The sequence below is a fragment of the Salvelinus sp. IW2-2015 genome, linkage group LG36, assembly GCF_002910315.2.
Source record: "Salvelinus sp. IW2-2015 linkage group LG36, ASM291031v2, whole genome shotgun sequence".
NCBI classification, from domain to species: domain Eukaryota; kingdom Metazoa; phylum Chordata; class Actinopteri; order Salmoniformes; family Salmonidae; genus Salvelinus; species Salvelinus sp. IW2-2015.
Window position 1 is genome coordinate 9,553,427 of NC_036875.1, and position 18,362 is coordinate 9,571,788.

The following is an 18,362-nucleotide window of genomic DNA, read 5'->3' on the forward strand; positions in this document are numbered from 1 at the left end:
GTCAGCACCTCTACACTAAATCATTTTCTCTGGTTGTGCGTCAACTCATGCTTTTCATTACCTCATCTCTGTACCCCACACATACAATTATCTGTAAGGTCCCGCAGTCGAGCAGTGAATTTCAAACACAGACTCAACCCCAAAGACCAGGGAGGTTTTCCAATGCCTCACAAAGAAGGGCACCTATTGGTAGATTTTTWWAAAATCTTTAAAAATACATTGAATATCCCTTCGAGCATGGTGAAGTTATTAATTACACTTTGGATGGTGTATCAATACGCCCAGTCACGATAAAGGTACAGTCTTTCCTAACTCAGATGCCGAAGAGGAAGGAAATCGCTCAGGGTTTTCACCATGAGGCTAATGGGGACTTTAAAACAGTTACAGAGTTTAATGGCTGTGATGGGAGAAAACTGAGGATGGATTGACAACATTGTAGTTACTCCACAATACTAACCTAAATGACAGAGTGAAAAGAAGGAAGCCTGTACAGAATCAAAATATTACAAAACATGCATCCTGTGTGAAAACTTTATGTCCTGAATAGAGCATCATGTTTGGGGCAAATCCAACACAACACCTCACTGAGTACCACTCTTCATATTTTCAAGAACAGTGTTGACTGCCTACTGTTATAGGTATGCTTGTCGTCAATATTGACTAGGGAGTTCTTTTAGGAAAAMAATTTATGGAATAGAGCTAAGCACAGGCAAAATCCTAGAGGAAAACCTGGTTCAGTCACCTTTCCACCAGACACTGGGAGATAAATTCACCATTCAGCAGGACAATAACCTAAAACACAAGGCCAAATATACACTGGAGTTGCTTACCAAGACAACATTGAATGTTCCTGAGGGGCCTAGTTACCGTTTTAACTTAAACCGGCTTGAAAATCTATGGAAAGACTTGAAAATGGCTGTCTAGCAATGATCAACAACCAACTTGACAGTGCTTGAAGAATAAAAGTAAATGAATGTGCAAATATTGTATAATCCAGGTGTGCAAAGCTCTTAGAGGTTTACCCAGAAAGACTAACAGGTGTAATCACTACCAAAGGTGATTCTAACATGTATTGACTCAGGGGTGTGAATACTTACTGTATGTAAATGAGATATTTCTGTATTTTAAAAAAAAAAAAAATTTACATTTCCTACAATTTCCAAAAACTGGCTTTCACTTTGTGATTATGGTTTATTGTGTCTAGATGGGTGAGAAAAACAATATATTTAATCTATTTTGAATTCAGGCTGTAACACAACAAAATGTGGAATAAGTCAAGGGGTATGAATACTTTATGAACACTTTTTTTCAAGGTAGAAGTGATTGTTATAATTGGTCAAAAGTGCACTGTCCAAGTGTCCAGAGTCAGTCGATCTTTCAGAGGAAAATGCAGAACAAGGTCAAAGGTCAAACAAAGACCAACCATTAGCCAATCACATTCACAACACCATGCTCCCTTTCAAGTGAAATATTTCTTAAGAGACAAAAACTGTAAAACTGCAATTATTTCACAAAAGAGACAATTATAGAAAGAACAGAGCCCTTTGTCACAATGGTTCAWTTCATGTAGCCGTGCWTTTAAAACGACTAAGATGAATCAAAAGGCTACGTAATCAAAGCAGCAGGGTGGCCCTTTTTTAACAGTTTTGCACTCCTTTCTTCCTGTTTTCTTTCTGAAGTAGACCTGAAAGAGGTGGCAAACTGTTCGCCACATACAGCGCAGGTAAAGTGTGCTACAGAGGACACAAAACAGATTTAATATCAAAGCTTTGACTGGACCGTTGGACAGAACATTCACTTTGACCGTTCCATTTGTCTCCAACTGCTCTGCTACGATCAAACAATACTCCCTTAATACTCCCTTAATATTCCCTACCTCTCATCACATTTGTCTCCAACTGCTCTGCCCTGCTATGATCAAACAATACTCCCTTAATACTCCCTCAATACTCCCTTACCTCTCATCACATTTGTCTCCAACTGCTCTGCCCTGCTATGATCAAACAATACTCCCTTAATACTCCCCCAACCCTCCCTTAATACTCCTTAATACTCCCTTACCTCTCATCACATTTGTCTCCAACTGCTCTGCCCTGCTATGATCAAACAGTACTCCCTTAATACTCCCTCAATACTCCCTTACCTCTCATCACATTTGTCTCCAACTGCTTGCCCTGCTATGATCAAACAATACTCCCTTACCTCTCATCACATTTGCTCCAACTGCTCTGCCCTGCTATGATCAAACAATACCTCCCTTAATAATCGCTTAATACTCCCTTACCTCTCATCACATTTGCATGAATTGCAAGATGATGGACAATAGCTTACAATCATCCAAAATAAATCTCCACAAAATGATTACATGCARATGGAATGGGAGAGTAGTTGAACAAAGCTCTATTAACCCTGGTACAATGACTGTCTTCCKCCCTGATATTTTTTTGTTTAATTAGCTCAACTAGATTTTCAACTGGCTCAATAGTGAGTAGTAGCGGTCATGACTTCTCTAATCCTCATGTTCACAATAGGCTAATTGACCATGGCCACATACACTGAGTGTACAAAACACTCTTCCCATGACATAGACTGATAAGGTGAATCCAGGTGAAAGCTATGATCCATTATTGATGTCACTTGTTAAATCCACTTCAATCAGTGTAGATGAAGGGGAGGAGACATGTTAAAGAAGGATTTTTAAGCCTTGAGACAATTGAGACATGGATTGAGCTGAAATAAAAGATCCCAGAAATGTTCCGTACACACAAAAAACGTATTTCTTAAAAATGTTGTGCACAAATTTGTTTACATCCCTGTTAGTGAGAATTTCTCCATTGCCATGATAATCCATCCACCTAACATGTGTGGCATATCAAGAAGCTGATTAAACAGCATGATCATTACACAGGTGGACCTTGTGCACTTTTGTCACACAACACAATGCCACAGATGTCTCAAGTTTTGAGGGAGMGTGCAATTGGCATGCTGACCGCAGGAATGTTCACCAGAGCTGTTGCCAGAGAATTGAATGTTAATTTCTCTACCATAAGCCACCTCCAGAGCGGTTTGCTGATGTCAGTGTTGTGAACAGAGTGCCCTATGGTGGCGGTGGGGTTAAGGTATGGGCAGGAATAAGCTACGGACAACGAACCCAATTGCATTTTATCAATAGCAATTTCAATGCACAGAGAGACCTTGACGAGATCCTGAAGCCCATTGTCATGCCATTCATCCGTAGCCATCACCTCATGTTTCAGCATGATAATGCACGTCCCCATGTCGCAAGGATCTGTACACAATTCCTGTCCCAGTTCTTCCATGGCCTGCATACTCACCAGACATGTCTGGATGCTCTGGATTGACGTGTACGACAGTGTGTTCCAGTTCCCGCCAATATCCATCAACTTTGCACAGCCATTAAAGACTAGTGGGAAAACATTCCACAGGCCACAATCAATAGCCTGATCAACTCTATGCGAAGGAGATGTGTTGCGCTGCATGAGGCAAATGGTGGTCACCAGATACTGACTGGTTTTCTAATCCACGCACCTACTTTGTTTTAAGGTATATCTGTATTCCCAGTAATGTGAAATCCATAGATTAGGGCCTAATTCATTTATTTCAATTGACTGATTTACTTATATGGATTGGAACTCAGTCAAATCTTTGAAATTGTTGTATGTTGCGTATATATTTTTGTTCAGCAGCACATAAAGGACATATTTTAAAATATTTTTTTCCCAACAGCATACACATAAAGGACAAATGTGCCAAATACATGCAACTGCGATGCAGTAAAACATTTCCATGCTTCATTTTGTGTCTAATAGAGCAAACAGATTATGAGGAAAATACTGTTCCATCATTCACTGTATTTTGATACTATGAGAACAAAACTACGTTTGTACTATTCACATTTTGCATGTATTACGAGAATAAAACTATGTTGAAATAACTGAGCTATACTGTCTGATGATCTTGTTTTTCCTGTTCATCGTTGAGGAAAATGTTTCACCCCTGGACATCCTCATCAATTTGAGGTCAATGAGAGTTCGGCAATGCCAAACATTACTTGAGGCAAGAAGCCTGCTTTTTTCCCTACCAAACTTCACAATAATGAGTTAGGCCATTTTGCTCAAGGGACTGATTACCAATAAGAATTGAGCCAACTTAATTATGACTAATAGCTGTATTAGGTGCAGTCTGCACTCCATTGACTCTGGCTCTGTTTGTGTCGGCCGGAAGATGAGAAAGGGAGAGCGCAGGAGGAAATGGCTAGATCTATCTCATCACAGCCACTTGAGGCTGAATGTGACCCTAGGTGTAGCACCCAGATGGAACAGATCTGAGGACAGGTCTGGGAGAGGGGGGAGAGGAGGGGATGAGGTCCCTGGCGGTTGTCATAGTGATGGGTTGTCAGAGAGGATGTGTGTAGAGGCAGAGAGAGGCAGGTATTCAGTCGATTGCAGATAGTGGATTTTGATTGCATTTGATTGTATACCAGTAAGAGTCACCTTATGGGTGGGTGAGTTTTTTTCTCAATCTGTGCTGTGTGCATTGGACGTGCCCTTGGTATGTGTGTATGTAAAGGGGTGTGATAACAAATCACTTTGCTGGGCTGTGTCCTAAGTGGTACACGCTTAGAAAAAAGGTGCTATCTAGAACCAAAAAAGGTTATTCGGCTGTCCCCAGAGGAGAACTCTTTGAAAAACCTCTTTTGGTTCCAGGTAGAACCSGTTTGGGTTCCACGTAGAACCCTTTCCACAGACGGTTCTACAGTACTTAGAACCCAAATGTGTTTTTCTCCCATGGGGAACCCTTTTTTCTAAGAGTGTACCCGATTCCCTTTATAGTGCACTATAATGTACATATAGAGTATACTTTTGACYGGGGCCCAAAGGGTGCCATTTGGGACGCATCCATAGTAAATCCAGAGCTGKTACTGTTTACTGACCAGCTCCTGTCTGGATCTGTGGGGAAACACTCTTTGCAGCATGTCCATGTACAGGGCTCTGTGGTTGTGCAGGTCGGGAGGGTACTGGCTCACAGTCATCTGGAAGCRGAGATGGTCATCTGCCGACCAGCCACAGAACCTGGAACAGTTTGGAGATAGAGCAAAGAGAAACATGTCTGGATCACCTGCTGCAAACACAACAAAGCACATGCTGAGAATTGTTGTACAGTGACACCCACATAACGTCTCATTCCTGTCAACATTCAATTTTCACCAAAGAACGTCTGCATGATAAAGATCTGGGGCTTTCTTTTGTGTGCCTGTCTGTCTGTCTGTCTGTCTTTGTCTGTCTTTGTCTGTATCTGTGTCTGTATCTGTGTCTGTACCTTTGTCTGTGTGTAGCTGTGTTTAGCATCAATGGGATTTATATTAGTATTAGTAGATTAGTAGAATGCATTGATGTAATCAACCCCCTGGTGTGTTAAGCATAAATCATAGTCCCCAGACGCTGAGATGCGACAGTCTGGTTTCCCATTGTGATACAGGTACTCTGAGACCACCATCCACGAGGGACGCACATCCCGAACGCGCACCTCCCCACAATTCCCAACCGTCGCGTCTCCCGGGATGTGTCCTCTATTCATTTGAATATGTTGACAGCTGGAGAAATTGCTTGAGCTGCGCCGAGAATTCGAAAAGTATGAATGCAAACGGTCCAATATTCTAGAACACTGCTGTGTGTACAAGTTTGGTACCCTGACAGAACCTTTAGACTCTACCTGTTTTTAACAGCCAGCCTCCCTGGGGAGGGTAAACTCGTTTTATGTGTATATGGTCTATGTACCAAGCTGACTCTTTCATCTCTTTCTTCAACATCCACATTGTGCTCTATCGTTATGTCACACGGCAGGATCTCTCTGCATCAACACCGGCGCTTTGCTTTGATTCGTTTTGAGCAAGATATCAATTCAAAATGGCGGGCTATCAAGCAACCCCTGTTTCAGCWCAGGAGGATCTACCCGCTGGACACAGAAGTCCGTTCAATGTCTAGATTGAGTTGTCAACTAACGTGAATTCAACGTGAAATCAAACATTCTTTGAACCCTGTCTTTGGATTTAGGTTATAATGTGAAAAAAGATTCTTGACATTCCTTGACGTTGATGTCTTTTTTTGCAAATCCAATCAGTTTCCCACGTTGATTAAAAGTCATTTACATTCACTATTTTTTATGACGTGGAAACAATGTTGATTCAACCAGTTTGTGCCCAGTGGATTCAACCTTCAGGGTGAGACTACTATAGTTGTGATCAGCGCAGTTCTTTACCTATCCAGTCCTTGTAGGCGGTCCTGTACACTCTGCAACCTGGACTGGTACTTCTCAGACAGGGATTGGAACTCCTTGATCAAGGAGGCTGTCAGTCCAGGGTAGGGGCAGTCTATATACAAAACCTCCTCTGGAACCTGGTCTACCGGAACCAGACAGTCTGCAGTTTTGGTAGAACTCTCCTGCAAAGGACAATATGGTTATGTCTTTTGAAATGACATTGTGAAACATTAAGGCTGGATTTGTTGGCAGCACAATCAAACGGCATGGCAAGAGATAGGGTTGAAACATGTTCGAAATTYCCCCCCCGGAAATCCCGGTTGGAAGATGCCAGGAATCAGGAGGAAATAAGGAATCTTCCTACCGTGATCTCTGGAAAAACCTGTGAATTTGTGGAAAGTTATCAGAATTATGCAACCCTAATGGTGTGAGACCTAGGTACCTCCACTCCCAGGGACAGGATGTCTTCCTCTATGGCCAGATACTCTGTGTGAAGTTTTCCGTTGATGGCATCCTGCTGGTCCTTCACATAGTTGACCTGTGCGTGTGTTGATTAGATCCTTAGATTCACACAGACGGKGACCTCACTGACACATTTTTGAACACAAACAAACTCTGTTTCAAGGAATTGTTACTTCATTTATCTTGTTTCCTCTACATCTGAGAAATATCAGTCTGCCCTCCTCTGATATCCATCATGGTATAGGGGCTCTGTATCTGATAAAATGTTGTGAGAGGAAGCGGAAACGGATGTCTCTGTTAAAGTACACGATCCACAGAAATTTAAAATTTCAATTTTCCAGTGTTGTTTTGCTTTATCTTCAACTTGGTGAACAAATACAGTGAATCATATAATCAAAGCAATTCACTGAAGCCAATTTATCTGTAATTAAACCCTCTTTCCGTTTCTAACAGGTTTGATTTTTGATGCCACTCAGAGAGAGGAAAGCAGTCTATTGTGCAACAGTACATACTAGATCGCAAAGAAAAGCATTAGATTGTCCTTCCTCCTGCACATGTTCTCATTCAAAACGCACAGGAAGTGTGAGGAAATGAAGGCCATTCAATCTAAATGTAACTACCTAGGTAATCATGTTCAAATATATCATCCACCAGCATCATTTGGGTTCATGGTAATGTATTAAAGGTGGAMAAATGCATGCTTACACCCAATGGAGAGAAACTATTACAAAGGTGACTCACAAGAAACTCCGGATTTCATCTCCACAAGAAACTCTTGATTGTGTTCGTTAAACCAAAATGAATGGCTGTCGCTTGAATGATGACATTATTCATCTAACATGGTATGCACTGTTCCAAAACATCACACGTCACACGTCGTTGTTCTCAGTGGAAAGAACAAGACTTCAACAAGTGTAGAATCATTTGGAGCTGTAGTTGAGAGCTTCAGCTCAGTGCCAGTCAGTAGAGTAGTGCTGAGTTAGTAATTATCGTTTACCTTCTAACGAGAGAGAGAGAGAGAGAGAGAGAGAGAGAGAGAGAGATGATCATCGGACTTTTATGGCTACCCGCAGGAGAGAGTAGAGAGAGATGGGATGAGTAGATGGGAAGCGAAGAGCAGGAAGGGTGTCTTTAAACCGAGGCCAGCGAGTATGTGAGAGGATGAGGAAGAACGAACTGCAAGGCACGATTTTGTCCGCATGCCTGCTGACCGATGCCCCGCATGCAGCATAGCTAGAGTAGAGCATGAGAGACGAGATCGTAGTAAGAGAGTGCTGTCTGACGATGAATGCATCCCCCAGTAGAGCAGCCGTACTGTTACGATTGAGCACTGACCCTGCTAGTCCTGCCCACATGGATGCTTGCATAGAGAGCGAGCGCAAAGAGAGCAGTAGACTCTCCCATCGCGTTGCTGGCACTGACACTAGCCCAGCTGGTCCTGGCATGCGAATAGAGGACATGGCGGGTCCCTGAAGACCCACCAGAGACTGACTCACTCACACAGGGGCAGGGAGGCAGGCAGACAAAAATGGCTGGCAGTGGTCTTCCTCATCCCCCTATATGGCCCGGTTTTAAAGACCCCTCCGCCTGCTCTTAATCCCACCCTCTCTCCCGGAGCATAAAAAAGCCTCCAGGAGTCAAAATGAGAATTCACTCAATAGTGGTGAACTTAGTAGCATGGATTTCGAACAAACACCAGATTCATGAGGAATGAATGCTGCACTGTGGGTAACCTGAGGACTTTTGTGCGAAAGGAACAGGACTTTGATTTATTTCAAGTCTCTGTAGGATCTGCAAAGTACTCACTATTATTTTGGTACCTGCAGAGAGTGTGAATGCCTTAAGATTCCTTGCGTTACATTGTGTGGATAAAAAAACAGAGATGGAGAAAAGTAAGTKCCTCTGCAGCTTTCTGAAGCAGTGGGCACAGATTGCCTCAGCTCCTCTCTCAGGGCATGTCCCAAATGATATCATATCCCTTATTGGTATCCTATCCCTTATTTGACCAGAGCCCTGATCAAAAGTAGTGCACTACATAGGAAATAGGGTGCCATTTTGGGCAGCGACCATGTTGTTACGTACCTGGTGCAGTACCTTCTCCCAGTCTGCCGGCTGAGGAGGCTGGTGCTGCTGCTGGTRTTGGACTTCAGTCAGTCTGTACTGCAAGTCCTCCCTCAGCTGCCAGATGGGCTCCACCGTGGCACACCTGAACGCATCCAGCTCACTCTCCAGAAGCAGTTCTAATGACACACACCATGTGCGCACACACACGCACACAAACATGCATGCGCATAGACACACACACATGCGTAAGCATGGTACTGTCTCACTCTATAGGGACTGGAACAGTATCTACGCACTCAGGACTGAGAGGGGTTCTGTACCGTGGTCCAGCAGCTCAGAGAGTACTTCCTTGTCTATTATACTGCCCAGACCATTCAGTCCCAGAAATCCTTGCAGCTCAGCTTCAGCCTTTTCCCTGCATCATGAAAAGAGAGCAAAGGGAATTCCATTAATCATAGTGATACTGTACCAGCACTACTGAACACATCCCAAATGGCACCCTATTCCCTATAAAGTAGACTACTTTTGACCAGGGCCCATAGAGAATAGGGTGCCACTTGGGATGCATCAACACAGTGTGTGGCGCATCGTCATACATTAGTCCCAGCTAAAATCTAATGGGATTGTAACTATAGAAACAAACCTTTTCTCTCCTCTCTTACATCATCAGCACACTAATGAATTCAGTGGATATGTGCTGGCGCTGTGGTGCAGCCTGTCTATCGGTGTATCTGTCTTCATTACAGGAACCCACGCTTGTGTACACCATTAACCTTGGATCTCTCCGACACAGTCATTACCCCGAGAAGCGGCAGCATGCGCCCAGGAGCCAGCGCTGCCCTTCTCACTTCACAACGCATGACACCAGCGGGCCGCGGCGGCCCAATTCTTCTGCTTCCTCTGCCTCATCATCACGCTAGGGAAAGTATCTGTTGCAATGCCACAGCAGCTAGCACCTTCCACTGAGACCCCCTCCCTCTCTCGTTCTTGCTCCCTTTCTTCCCCTTTCTTGCTTTGTTTATGGAAAACYATCTTGAATCTCCCATTTTACAGGGGCTTATTTTTGTTAATTTTATCTTGGAGAGGTGCTGGCCAGACCTGTTGGCTGAGTAGGGTGGGTAAAGACTACAGTACAGTATTTGGTGCAGTGGTTCATGGTAATGGATGTGATGGGCAGAGTGCGATGGGCCCAGGGGGTCTTAAACCCCCTGAATGAGACATGAGCCCCCCTCCCCCCAAATGAAACAAAGTCAAACTTGGGGGGGTCTCTAAATAATGCTAATTTAACCATTCACCACTTTGTTTAAAATGCMATTTGTATTGCCGCAATGGTAAATATTAAAATAAAAGCTTATTCCAAATTAAACAAACACCCCCACCTCTGTTTCATGGTTTAAACCATTTTTCCCATGTTGCTGCACTTGTCATCCTGGTACAGTCCCGTATCTCAGCCCATTTTCAGGTGTCTCAACTTTTCTTTCTACAAAAAAGGTAACTTTGTCAGCAAGACACACCAATTAATTCAGGCTACAAGAGTGTAGACCCAATGACAATCGCTGAATGTCATTACACTTTTAGGTGTTTTGTCTTCATCAAATGGCGCGTTTGGGATGCTGGAATTATTTTGGAGTGGACGAACATGCGCAGGAAGCCTACTTTTTGAAGTGATTTGTTTGACAATAAGATGAAAACATCATTACTGGTTGTGTTCATGCCAAATTGATAGGTAATATATATTTTTACTGTTAAATGACGTCTTTACTAAAAATGAGGAGGTCCTGTGAAGAAAGAGAGATCCCCGAATGCCATGGTATAGTTGACACTCTGGTGATGGGTATGCTGGGAGGGGTTTCTTACCCTGCGTCGGCTAGTTTGATGTTTTCTCTGCTCCACACCTGTCTGTGCTGCCTCAGTAGGGAGCTCTCTTTGGTCTTCTTGGCTGTGCGGAGAGTCCTCTTCACCTGAAAAACAGATCTTAAATCAGCCTATGGTTAACTGTGGAACACTGTGATATTTATCAATAATCCCTCACAAGTTTATGATAACATGACATCATTATGTTAGCATTATCATATAATCACTGATATCATTGTGACCAGTCATGACCAAAGCAAAGACCGCAATCGTGGTAGATCATGATAGCGTCCCAAAAGGCACCCTATTGCCTATAAAGTGCACTTTATTCTGTATTCACTTYATATTCTTTTTTTAGCAGGACCTATGGGTAAAATTAGTAGGCGTCTAGTCAAAAGTACTGCACTATGTGGGGAATAAGGTGTCATTTGGGGCCWAGACTATATGTAATACATGTGGTATAAAACATGACCAAAAAGGAGTGTCCTCCTTAGTGCTCTATGTTCCTAGCTGAACAACACAGAATGAGAGATTGATACATTTTTCCTTTTCATGCATCATGGCAAAATGGTCTTTAATCAGCAGTTTAGTTCAGTCAGTGTGTGTGTGGTTTTGTCCTTGAAATATTTACTTTGAAAGGCTCATAATCTGCTGCAATTCATGTGAAACRTTGTCACTGTTGAATACTTGAAAGRAAAATACATTGGCAAATGTAAATATTCTGGTGGAACATGCATAACATATACAGAACAAAAATATAAACGCAACAATTTCAACGATTTTAATGAGTTACAGTTCATATAAGGAAATCAGCCAATTGAAATAAATTCATTAGGCCCTAATCTATAGATTTCACATGACTGAGCAGTGGCACAGCCATAGGCCCACCTACTTGGGAGCCAGGCCCACCCACTGGGGAGCCAGGCCCAGCCAATCAGAAATCGTTCCCAAAAGGGCTTTATTACAGACAGAAATACGCTTCAGTTTCATCAGCTGTCCAGCTGGCTGGTCTCAGACACCCGCAGGTGAAACAGCCGGATGTGGAAATCCTGGGCTGGCGTGGTTGTACGTGGTCTGCAGTTCTGAGGCCGGTTCAACATACTGCCAAATTCTCTAAAACAACGTTGGAGGCGGCTTATGGTAGAGAAATTAACAATAAATTATCTGGCAACAACTCTGATGGACATTCCTGCAGTCAGCATGCCAATTGCACCCTCCCTTAAAACTTGAGACGTCTGTGGCATTGTGTTGTGTGACAAAACTGCATTTTAGAGTGACCTTCTATTGTCCCCAGCACAAGGCTCACCTTTGTAATGATCATGATGTTTAATCAGCTTCTTGAAATGCCACACCTGTCAGGTGGATGGATTATCTTGGCAAATGAGAAATGCTCATTTTGTGCACAAAATATAAGAGAAATAAGCTCTTTGTGCGTATGGAACATTTCTGGGATCTTTTATTTCAGCTCATGAAACATGGGACCAACACCTTACRTGTTGCGTTTATATTGTTGTTCAGTRTATATAAAGTGTGTTTCTGGTGGGAAAAGAAAGAGGGGTGAGTTTCTTAATATACTTTCATTTATTTGACTTTCTCTTATAAAAAATAACAAAACAAACAGAGGCAAACCACTGCTCTCGATTGCCCTGCTAGAAACCCCAGACATTAAAGTACGCTGTGAATTCTCCCTTTATTATGTGTTGATCTAGGGATTTTATCAGGAGCCCTCCTGCAAAGATGTAAGGCCTCAGTATCCAGGACACTCCCACTCTCTTACTGGAGAACCAATCATTTGATCACATCCTGCGGCAACTCACAGTCATTTATTTCCCCTCTATCACTGTTGGGAAATCCACAATAGAAAGCCTGCCTTTCAGCGGGGCGGGCGTATGCAAACACTGGATGCCTTATCTGGTCCTTGCAGAGAGCTGAATTGGAGCGAGCCATGGGCAACCATAACAAGACACTAAAAAGCTGCTGCCACAGTTTACCAATTAAAACACTGCAGGTCTACAAGCATAATCCCCATGGCCCCTAGGGTTAACTTCTCACAATGCTAGGATGCAGAGAGATGAGAACTTCAAACAGCTTTATGGTTTATCCTCCTGCAGACTCATGAATATTCAAACTGCTAATCCAATTCTTTATAATGTTGATATTCTTCTTTAATTTGATACGTTTTGGAGAGCCCATATAGGTTACGTAATGGTCTGCTATTTCATAGCTGTCTCTTATACACATCTAGATGTGTATAAGAGACAGGTGTGTGTGAGTGTGTGTGTGTGTTCGTGTGGGTGTGTGTTTTTGTGTGTTTGTGTGTGTGTGTGTGTGTGTGTGTGTGTGTGTGTGTGTGTGTGTGTGTGTGTGTGTGTGTGTGTGTGTGTGAGCGCACACGCTCGTGCGTGTGGGTACGCCCATGATCTTCAAATTTTGAATGCAGGTCTGGATTGTGATTCAGAAAGACCTCATGGCTGCTCATCTGAGAAAGAACAACAACTCTATATAAATATGTCCTCAGAAGGAAATGATGTGCAGATATCATGCAGAGTCATGCATGCACTGTCTCAGTCTTTTACCGTCCCATTATTTGAACAGGTCTGTCACCCATCAACTGTCTCCATACTGAAAGTTGCACATACATAATTAGTATACGAGTTGGTTGTGTTATGTTGCCTAAAAGAACAGCTGAATTACTCCATGAACGTGGTAGCTTGCACCTAAGGATGTTCAAGAACATACTGTACTTTACTAAATATACAGTATATCATACAACATTACATCTTAGACTTCATACATTCATCAACACTTTGCCTCTGGTATCGTATAGACTACTAACCAGGACCTGTATCCATAAAGCTTCTGTGCAGGAGTGCTGATCTAGGATCAGTCTAGCCGTTTAGATAGTAATGAATACTATTATATGGGCAGATCCTAGATCAGCAAACCTACTTTGAGATGCTATGTGGGGACAAAAATATTCCAAAACCGTCTCAGAGTAAAAAAATCAAGAATATCTACCTTTTGAGCGATGTGTGTAGACTGCAGTTGTTTGGCATCAACTATGGCTTGTAGTTTCTCATATTCAGCCGGTTTATACTTTGAGCTTCCAAGTCCATCCTTCATCCGTAGAGTCAGTTTTTCTATATCAATGAAAGAAAGCATCAGATATACAATATAACTGTGTACTAGTAAGCATTGAGCATTCTTTCCATTTATGACAGAGCAGAGGAAGTGAGATGGAAATGGCACATCCACTGTCCTATAACACTCTGATGTGCGTCTTTGYGTGCATCCCAAATGGCATCCAATTCCCAATGTAGTGCACTAATGAAGTAGTGCACTACATAGGGGAAAGGGTGCCATTTAGGATGCAGATTTCATGATTAGCTACGTCCTATATAAGGAGTAGAAAGAAGGAAGGAAATAAACATGTCAGACAGACAGGTCCTGATTAGTTCAGCTGTGACTCCAGGAGACGGGTGAATAAACACAAGCCATGCTGCCACTGACAAGGCAGGCATTAAGGTCTTGGTTGAGATGGCTGAATCTCCTAACACAGGGACTTTAGGTCAAATTTGCTTAAGAGAGCAGCAGAATATGAAGTCAGTGAGTCTAGGGGAAAGAGCAGTAAAGCCGTCAGCAATGGTTTGGATTGGAGCTGACTTACCTAAATCTTCTGTTCGGCAATTGGTTATAAAGCCACGTAGGTCTCTTCCGCTCATCGCTTCACATCTGTTGATCAATAGTACACGGGATTTGAAACAAATCATTCGGAGTAACACTTTACATGCATTTGCCTGTATACCTGTGTAATAGTAACACAGTTACATAATTATCTCTTAACATCATTGTAGTAATATGTTATGTAACATTACACCATTGTAATCACAGCATTTTAGCAAGTTATATCAGCTAAGGGGAAAACATGACTATGTAAACAGAAGGTTCTTTAAAGTTGGATAGAAAGGTCACCACACTACCTCATCGCAGTTCCTGCTGTTGCTTTGATCAGCTTATTCGAAGGGTTTAAAACTTACATTGAAGAACTTAATGGAGAAAACCACTATCACAAAATTTCTCCCAAAACAGCCTATTCAACATTCAGGGTCTAAGAGGTTATGGAAATAGCCTATGAATTCTCATTAGCTCTTCAAAGTGTTTTAAAGTTAATGACAGATGGTACACTGTGTTACTGTAAAGAGACATGCTAGAATATTTATTGGGTTTATCTAATGTTGAATTTCTCATGTACATTGCTTATAATATAATAACGATGCTGTGCTTTATTATGGTAAATGACACTAAATAAAAGTGAATTCATCATAACCTCCTAAATACATTTGGAATGTATTATGCAAATGACTTATAATATAATCATTATTGTGAGGTTCATTATCGTAAGTGACACTGATTAAAAGTGAATTAATCATATCATAACGTAAGACAAACGGACAAATGCACAAACAAAATGTCTCCGCTGAAGCATGACATCAAATGTTCTTTAATAAAAGAAGAAATCAATTTTACATGGTAGGACTGTGGGAGGGTGTTAAGGAAAGAGCAAAAGRGAATAATAATTCATTCTTAATTCATGAGATTATCATTTTCTTCATGCTGAAGTGTGTCTTGAGGTTTCTCTACGAATTGTATTGGATTAATTCCAAGGCTACCTAAAGTGTGGAAGACATTTTTCAGAAAAAAATATCAATGTCCATATCAATGACCCATGCAGATTGTGAGACATTTTGGCGTGGATATACCACTGATCCCGTGGTCTATAGGTACAGTGACTGGATCAAAGTGTTAGCACAGGTGAGAGGAGAGGGATAGATATCATATGAACAGAAATTTGCTTTAAATCTGCAAACGTTTCTCACCACCTCCTGGCAAAGGGGGGGGGGGGGGGGGGGGGCACTAAACCGTTCTTCCCGCGAGGTGGCAGGGAGAACCAAAACTAATTTATGGCCCCCCAAATGGCTAGAGGTGGCATAGCCTCTAGTCTCAGGAAAGATCTACGTCTCACTATAAAGTTTGTCTCACTACAACGTTGATGTATCACGTCTGTAGCCTACGCCACGTATCGGTAATATGTTTGTTTTTTTGCATTGGAGCTCTGTATTATAGGCCAATTCTGCAATAAATGGGAACATCACCCAGTAAAGCCAATTCTATGTGGACGCGTCATGAACTGCTCTCAACCTTTGCCAGTGGCGTTTCAAAGTGATTTGACACTCGCAGAGCCTACATATACAGTAGAAAAAGTAGCCTAGTCTACACTGTGCACTGCTCACAAGYCTACACCTGGCCCGTATTAATTATATTTATTAGGCCAACTCACGAACAAGATAAATTCATGTTTCACGTCGCTTTTAGTCTACTATACTGTAAGTAGCCTACATAAAGGGACATACATTGGTAAACAATTTAGTTTACTACATGATTAGCCTATACCAAATATGTTMTACTACCAAAGACGTGCCTATACCGTATCCTACCTTATTATGGTCACCTCCACAGCATAACATGTATTTGGTTGACAAAATGTGTAACCAAGGCAACTATTTCCCCCTTACCATTGGTCTATTCAACAAGAGAGTCACTAATGAAACGCCCTCTTTTCCAAACTAGACCCAATGGGGTAACACTGGCTGCAAACCTACAGTGAGGTGACGTCATGCGTACTCGTATTCCTTTGGAGTGGAAGCGGTTAGCGAGGAAGGGGTCTTGTTCTTCACTATGGAGGCGAGTTTCACTGCCCCGCATGCATGGGACTAGGAGCGGACTTGTTGAGGTGCTACTTCGATGAAGTTACATGTTCCAATGTGGATCCGCGCCAAAACACAGCGATCACAATAATACTCCTCAAGGTACAGACTTGCTTTCATTAATTCGAAAACCATTACAATATCTGTACAAGTAAAGCATCTGCACTAGACGAGCTCTGATTCCAGTCCTAAATTCGTTTTTTAAACCGTAGGAATTACCGCATGTGTTGTTACAGTGCCAGCCTTCACATATCAAGCAAGGATCTTAGCTAATGCACACTAATATTTATCTGGTGACTGATTCACTACCACGGTACACCTCTGAGGGACCTTCACTGGGTCGTGAGTGTCGCGTTTATGTGCGCTTTGATACATTGTGGCCGAAACTTTTGATTTGTCCATTATTGTATCAGGTGGACGTTACACGAAGTGCTACTTTTTGTAGGACTATGAGTTACTTTGTATACAATCGCCCTTGAGACCCGGTGATTGAAATGCACCAGTAGAGAATGAATAGGTAGTGTGTGGGAATCTGAGGAATGCGAGGTCGCTGAGGGGCGGGAGATTCTTCCCTACTACATCTTTGTTTTACCAAGTTTATTTAGGTTTAAACTCACAACTGTATTAAATGTCCTTACCTAGTCTAACTGTCTACATTWGTCATTGGCATTGATTMAACTTTTTTTCAATTCTCAAATCACGTAGCCTGGGCCTAGATAGATAGTTTTACAGTTCTGCACCAGTTCTGCACCAATTCCGAACCAAAACCACCTTTTTAGTCACGCTCCAGAGAGTGACTCACTCGTCCCTTTAAATTATAATCGGTGTATCTAACATAAAATACATGTGTTTGGGATTGGCAATTTTTGTGGTTTCTTCGTACTGTTAACGTGTTCATGTTTTTAATTTCAGCTAGACTAGTTCACGTGTCCCATACGTAGCCGTTTTCTGGATTCACGCAAATCAAGGCGAAGCATTTTAGGGCAGATTGATACTAGGTTTACTCGAAGGGAAAGTGCAAGGCGTGTCAGTTTGAAGCTCGGCGAACGGTCATTTATTTTCAGTATTACAGTGTAAGGAACAGTGGGAGTTTAGTGTTACCACAAGCGCGCACTATTGCCTACATTCCCCACTCCAATCACTCACTGTCCCACTCAGGATAGCAGCAAAACGGTTCCCTGCTATTTCAGAGATGCGTAGCCTACTCGGAACTTTTTGACGTCTCCACSTTTTCATTTCAAGCATTCATTTAAAATGCACCTCTGGGAATGTGCACAAATATCTGAACTAAACGCCGCATAGGAATGACAGAAGGTAGCCACAACATTTTAAAGTTTAAATTATTTCATAATCGATATCACCTGAGTGACAAGTGACTGTATTTCTTGAACTGACGTTGCTCATCCAAATAACTCAAACCACACAGGAATAGTCTGCTGTGCCATCGTAACACTTCACAAGATGGATAGCGCGACTCTGTTGCCTTGCATGGGAAGACATTTACAAGAGCATATGCAGAAGTAGTGTTGCTGAAGACCAGTGTAACCAACTGCCTCTGGACACTTGCATACGATAAGAATTGACTGATCTCTGACATCTCACAAATCTCTCACCATGTACATGAAGGCAGAGACAAAGAATGTCCTTGATTGTCAGGGCAGCTGAACCAACGGGTTGTGTTTGTGCATTTGCTGCGGAGATTTGATTGACAGCTGCGTGAACTACTTATTTGTTCAGTTCTCCCTATTTACCCAATCACTTTTGGTCCAGTTGGTGACTTGCTCTCTTTGGTGTGCATCACCGTGTTCAAAATAACCTTTTGGTTATTGTAAGGAATTGTTTCTGTCTGTTGTTCTCTTCCAATGCTTCTCAATACTTTCTCTTCCKTTGAAAAGTATTGTGCCTGGTCACCAATGGTGTCAATAGATTGACAACGAA

The 18,362-nt window shown here is 42.2% G+C and overlaps 1 protein-coding gene across 1 annotated transcript in view; it reads right to left on the bottom strand.

The window, feature by feature from the left end:
- Nucleotides 1–18,362, bottom strand: part of LOC111959436 (coiled-coil domain-containing protein 148) — a 70,552-nt gene that overhangs the window by 30,006 nt on the left and 22,184 nt on the right. The window contains exons 2-9 of the mRNA XM_023980977.2: nucleotides 14,327–14,391; nucleotides 13,678–13,799; nucleotides 10,663–10,766; nucleotides 9,126–9,220; nucleotides 8,824–8,981; nucleotides 6,722–6,817; nucleotides 6,280–6,461; nucleotides 4,955–5,093 (exon numbers count right to left, since the gene is read on the bottom strand). Coding sequence (XP_023836745.1) covers nucleotides 4,955–5,093; nucleotides 6,280–6,461; nucleotides 6,722–6,817; nucleotides 8,824–8,981; nucleotides 9,126–9,220; nucleotides 10,663–10,766; nucleotides 13,678–13,799; nucleotides 14,327–14,391 — 961 coding nt within the window. The remainder of the gene's footprint in view (nucleotides 1–4,954; nucleotides 5,094–6,279; nucleotides 6,462–6,721; nucleotides 6,818–8,823; nucleotides 8,982–9,125; nucleotides 9,221–10,662; nucleotides 10,767–13,677; nucleotides 13,800–14,326; nucleotides 14,392–18,362) is intronic.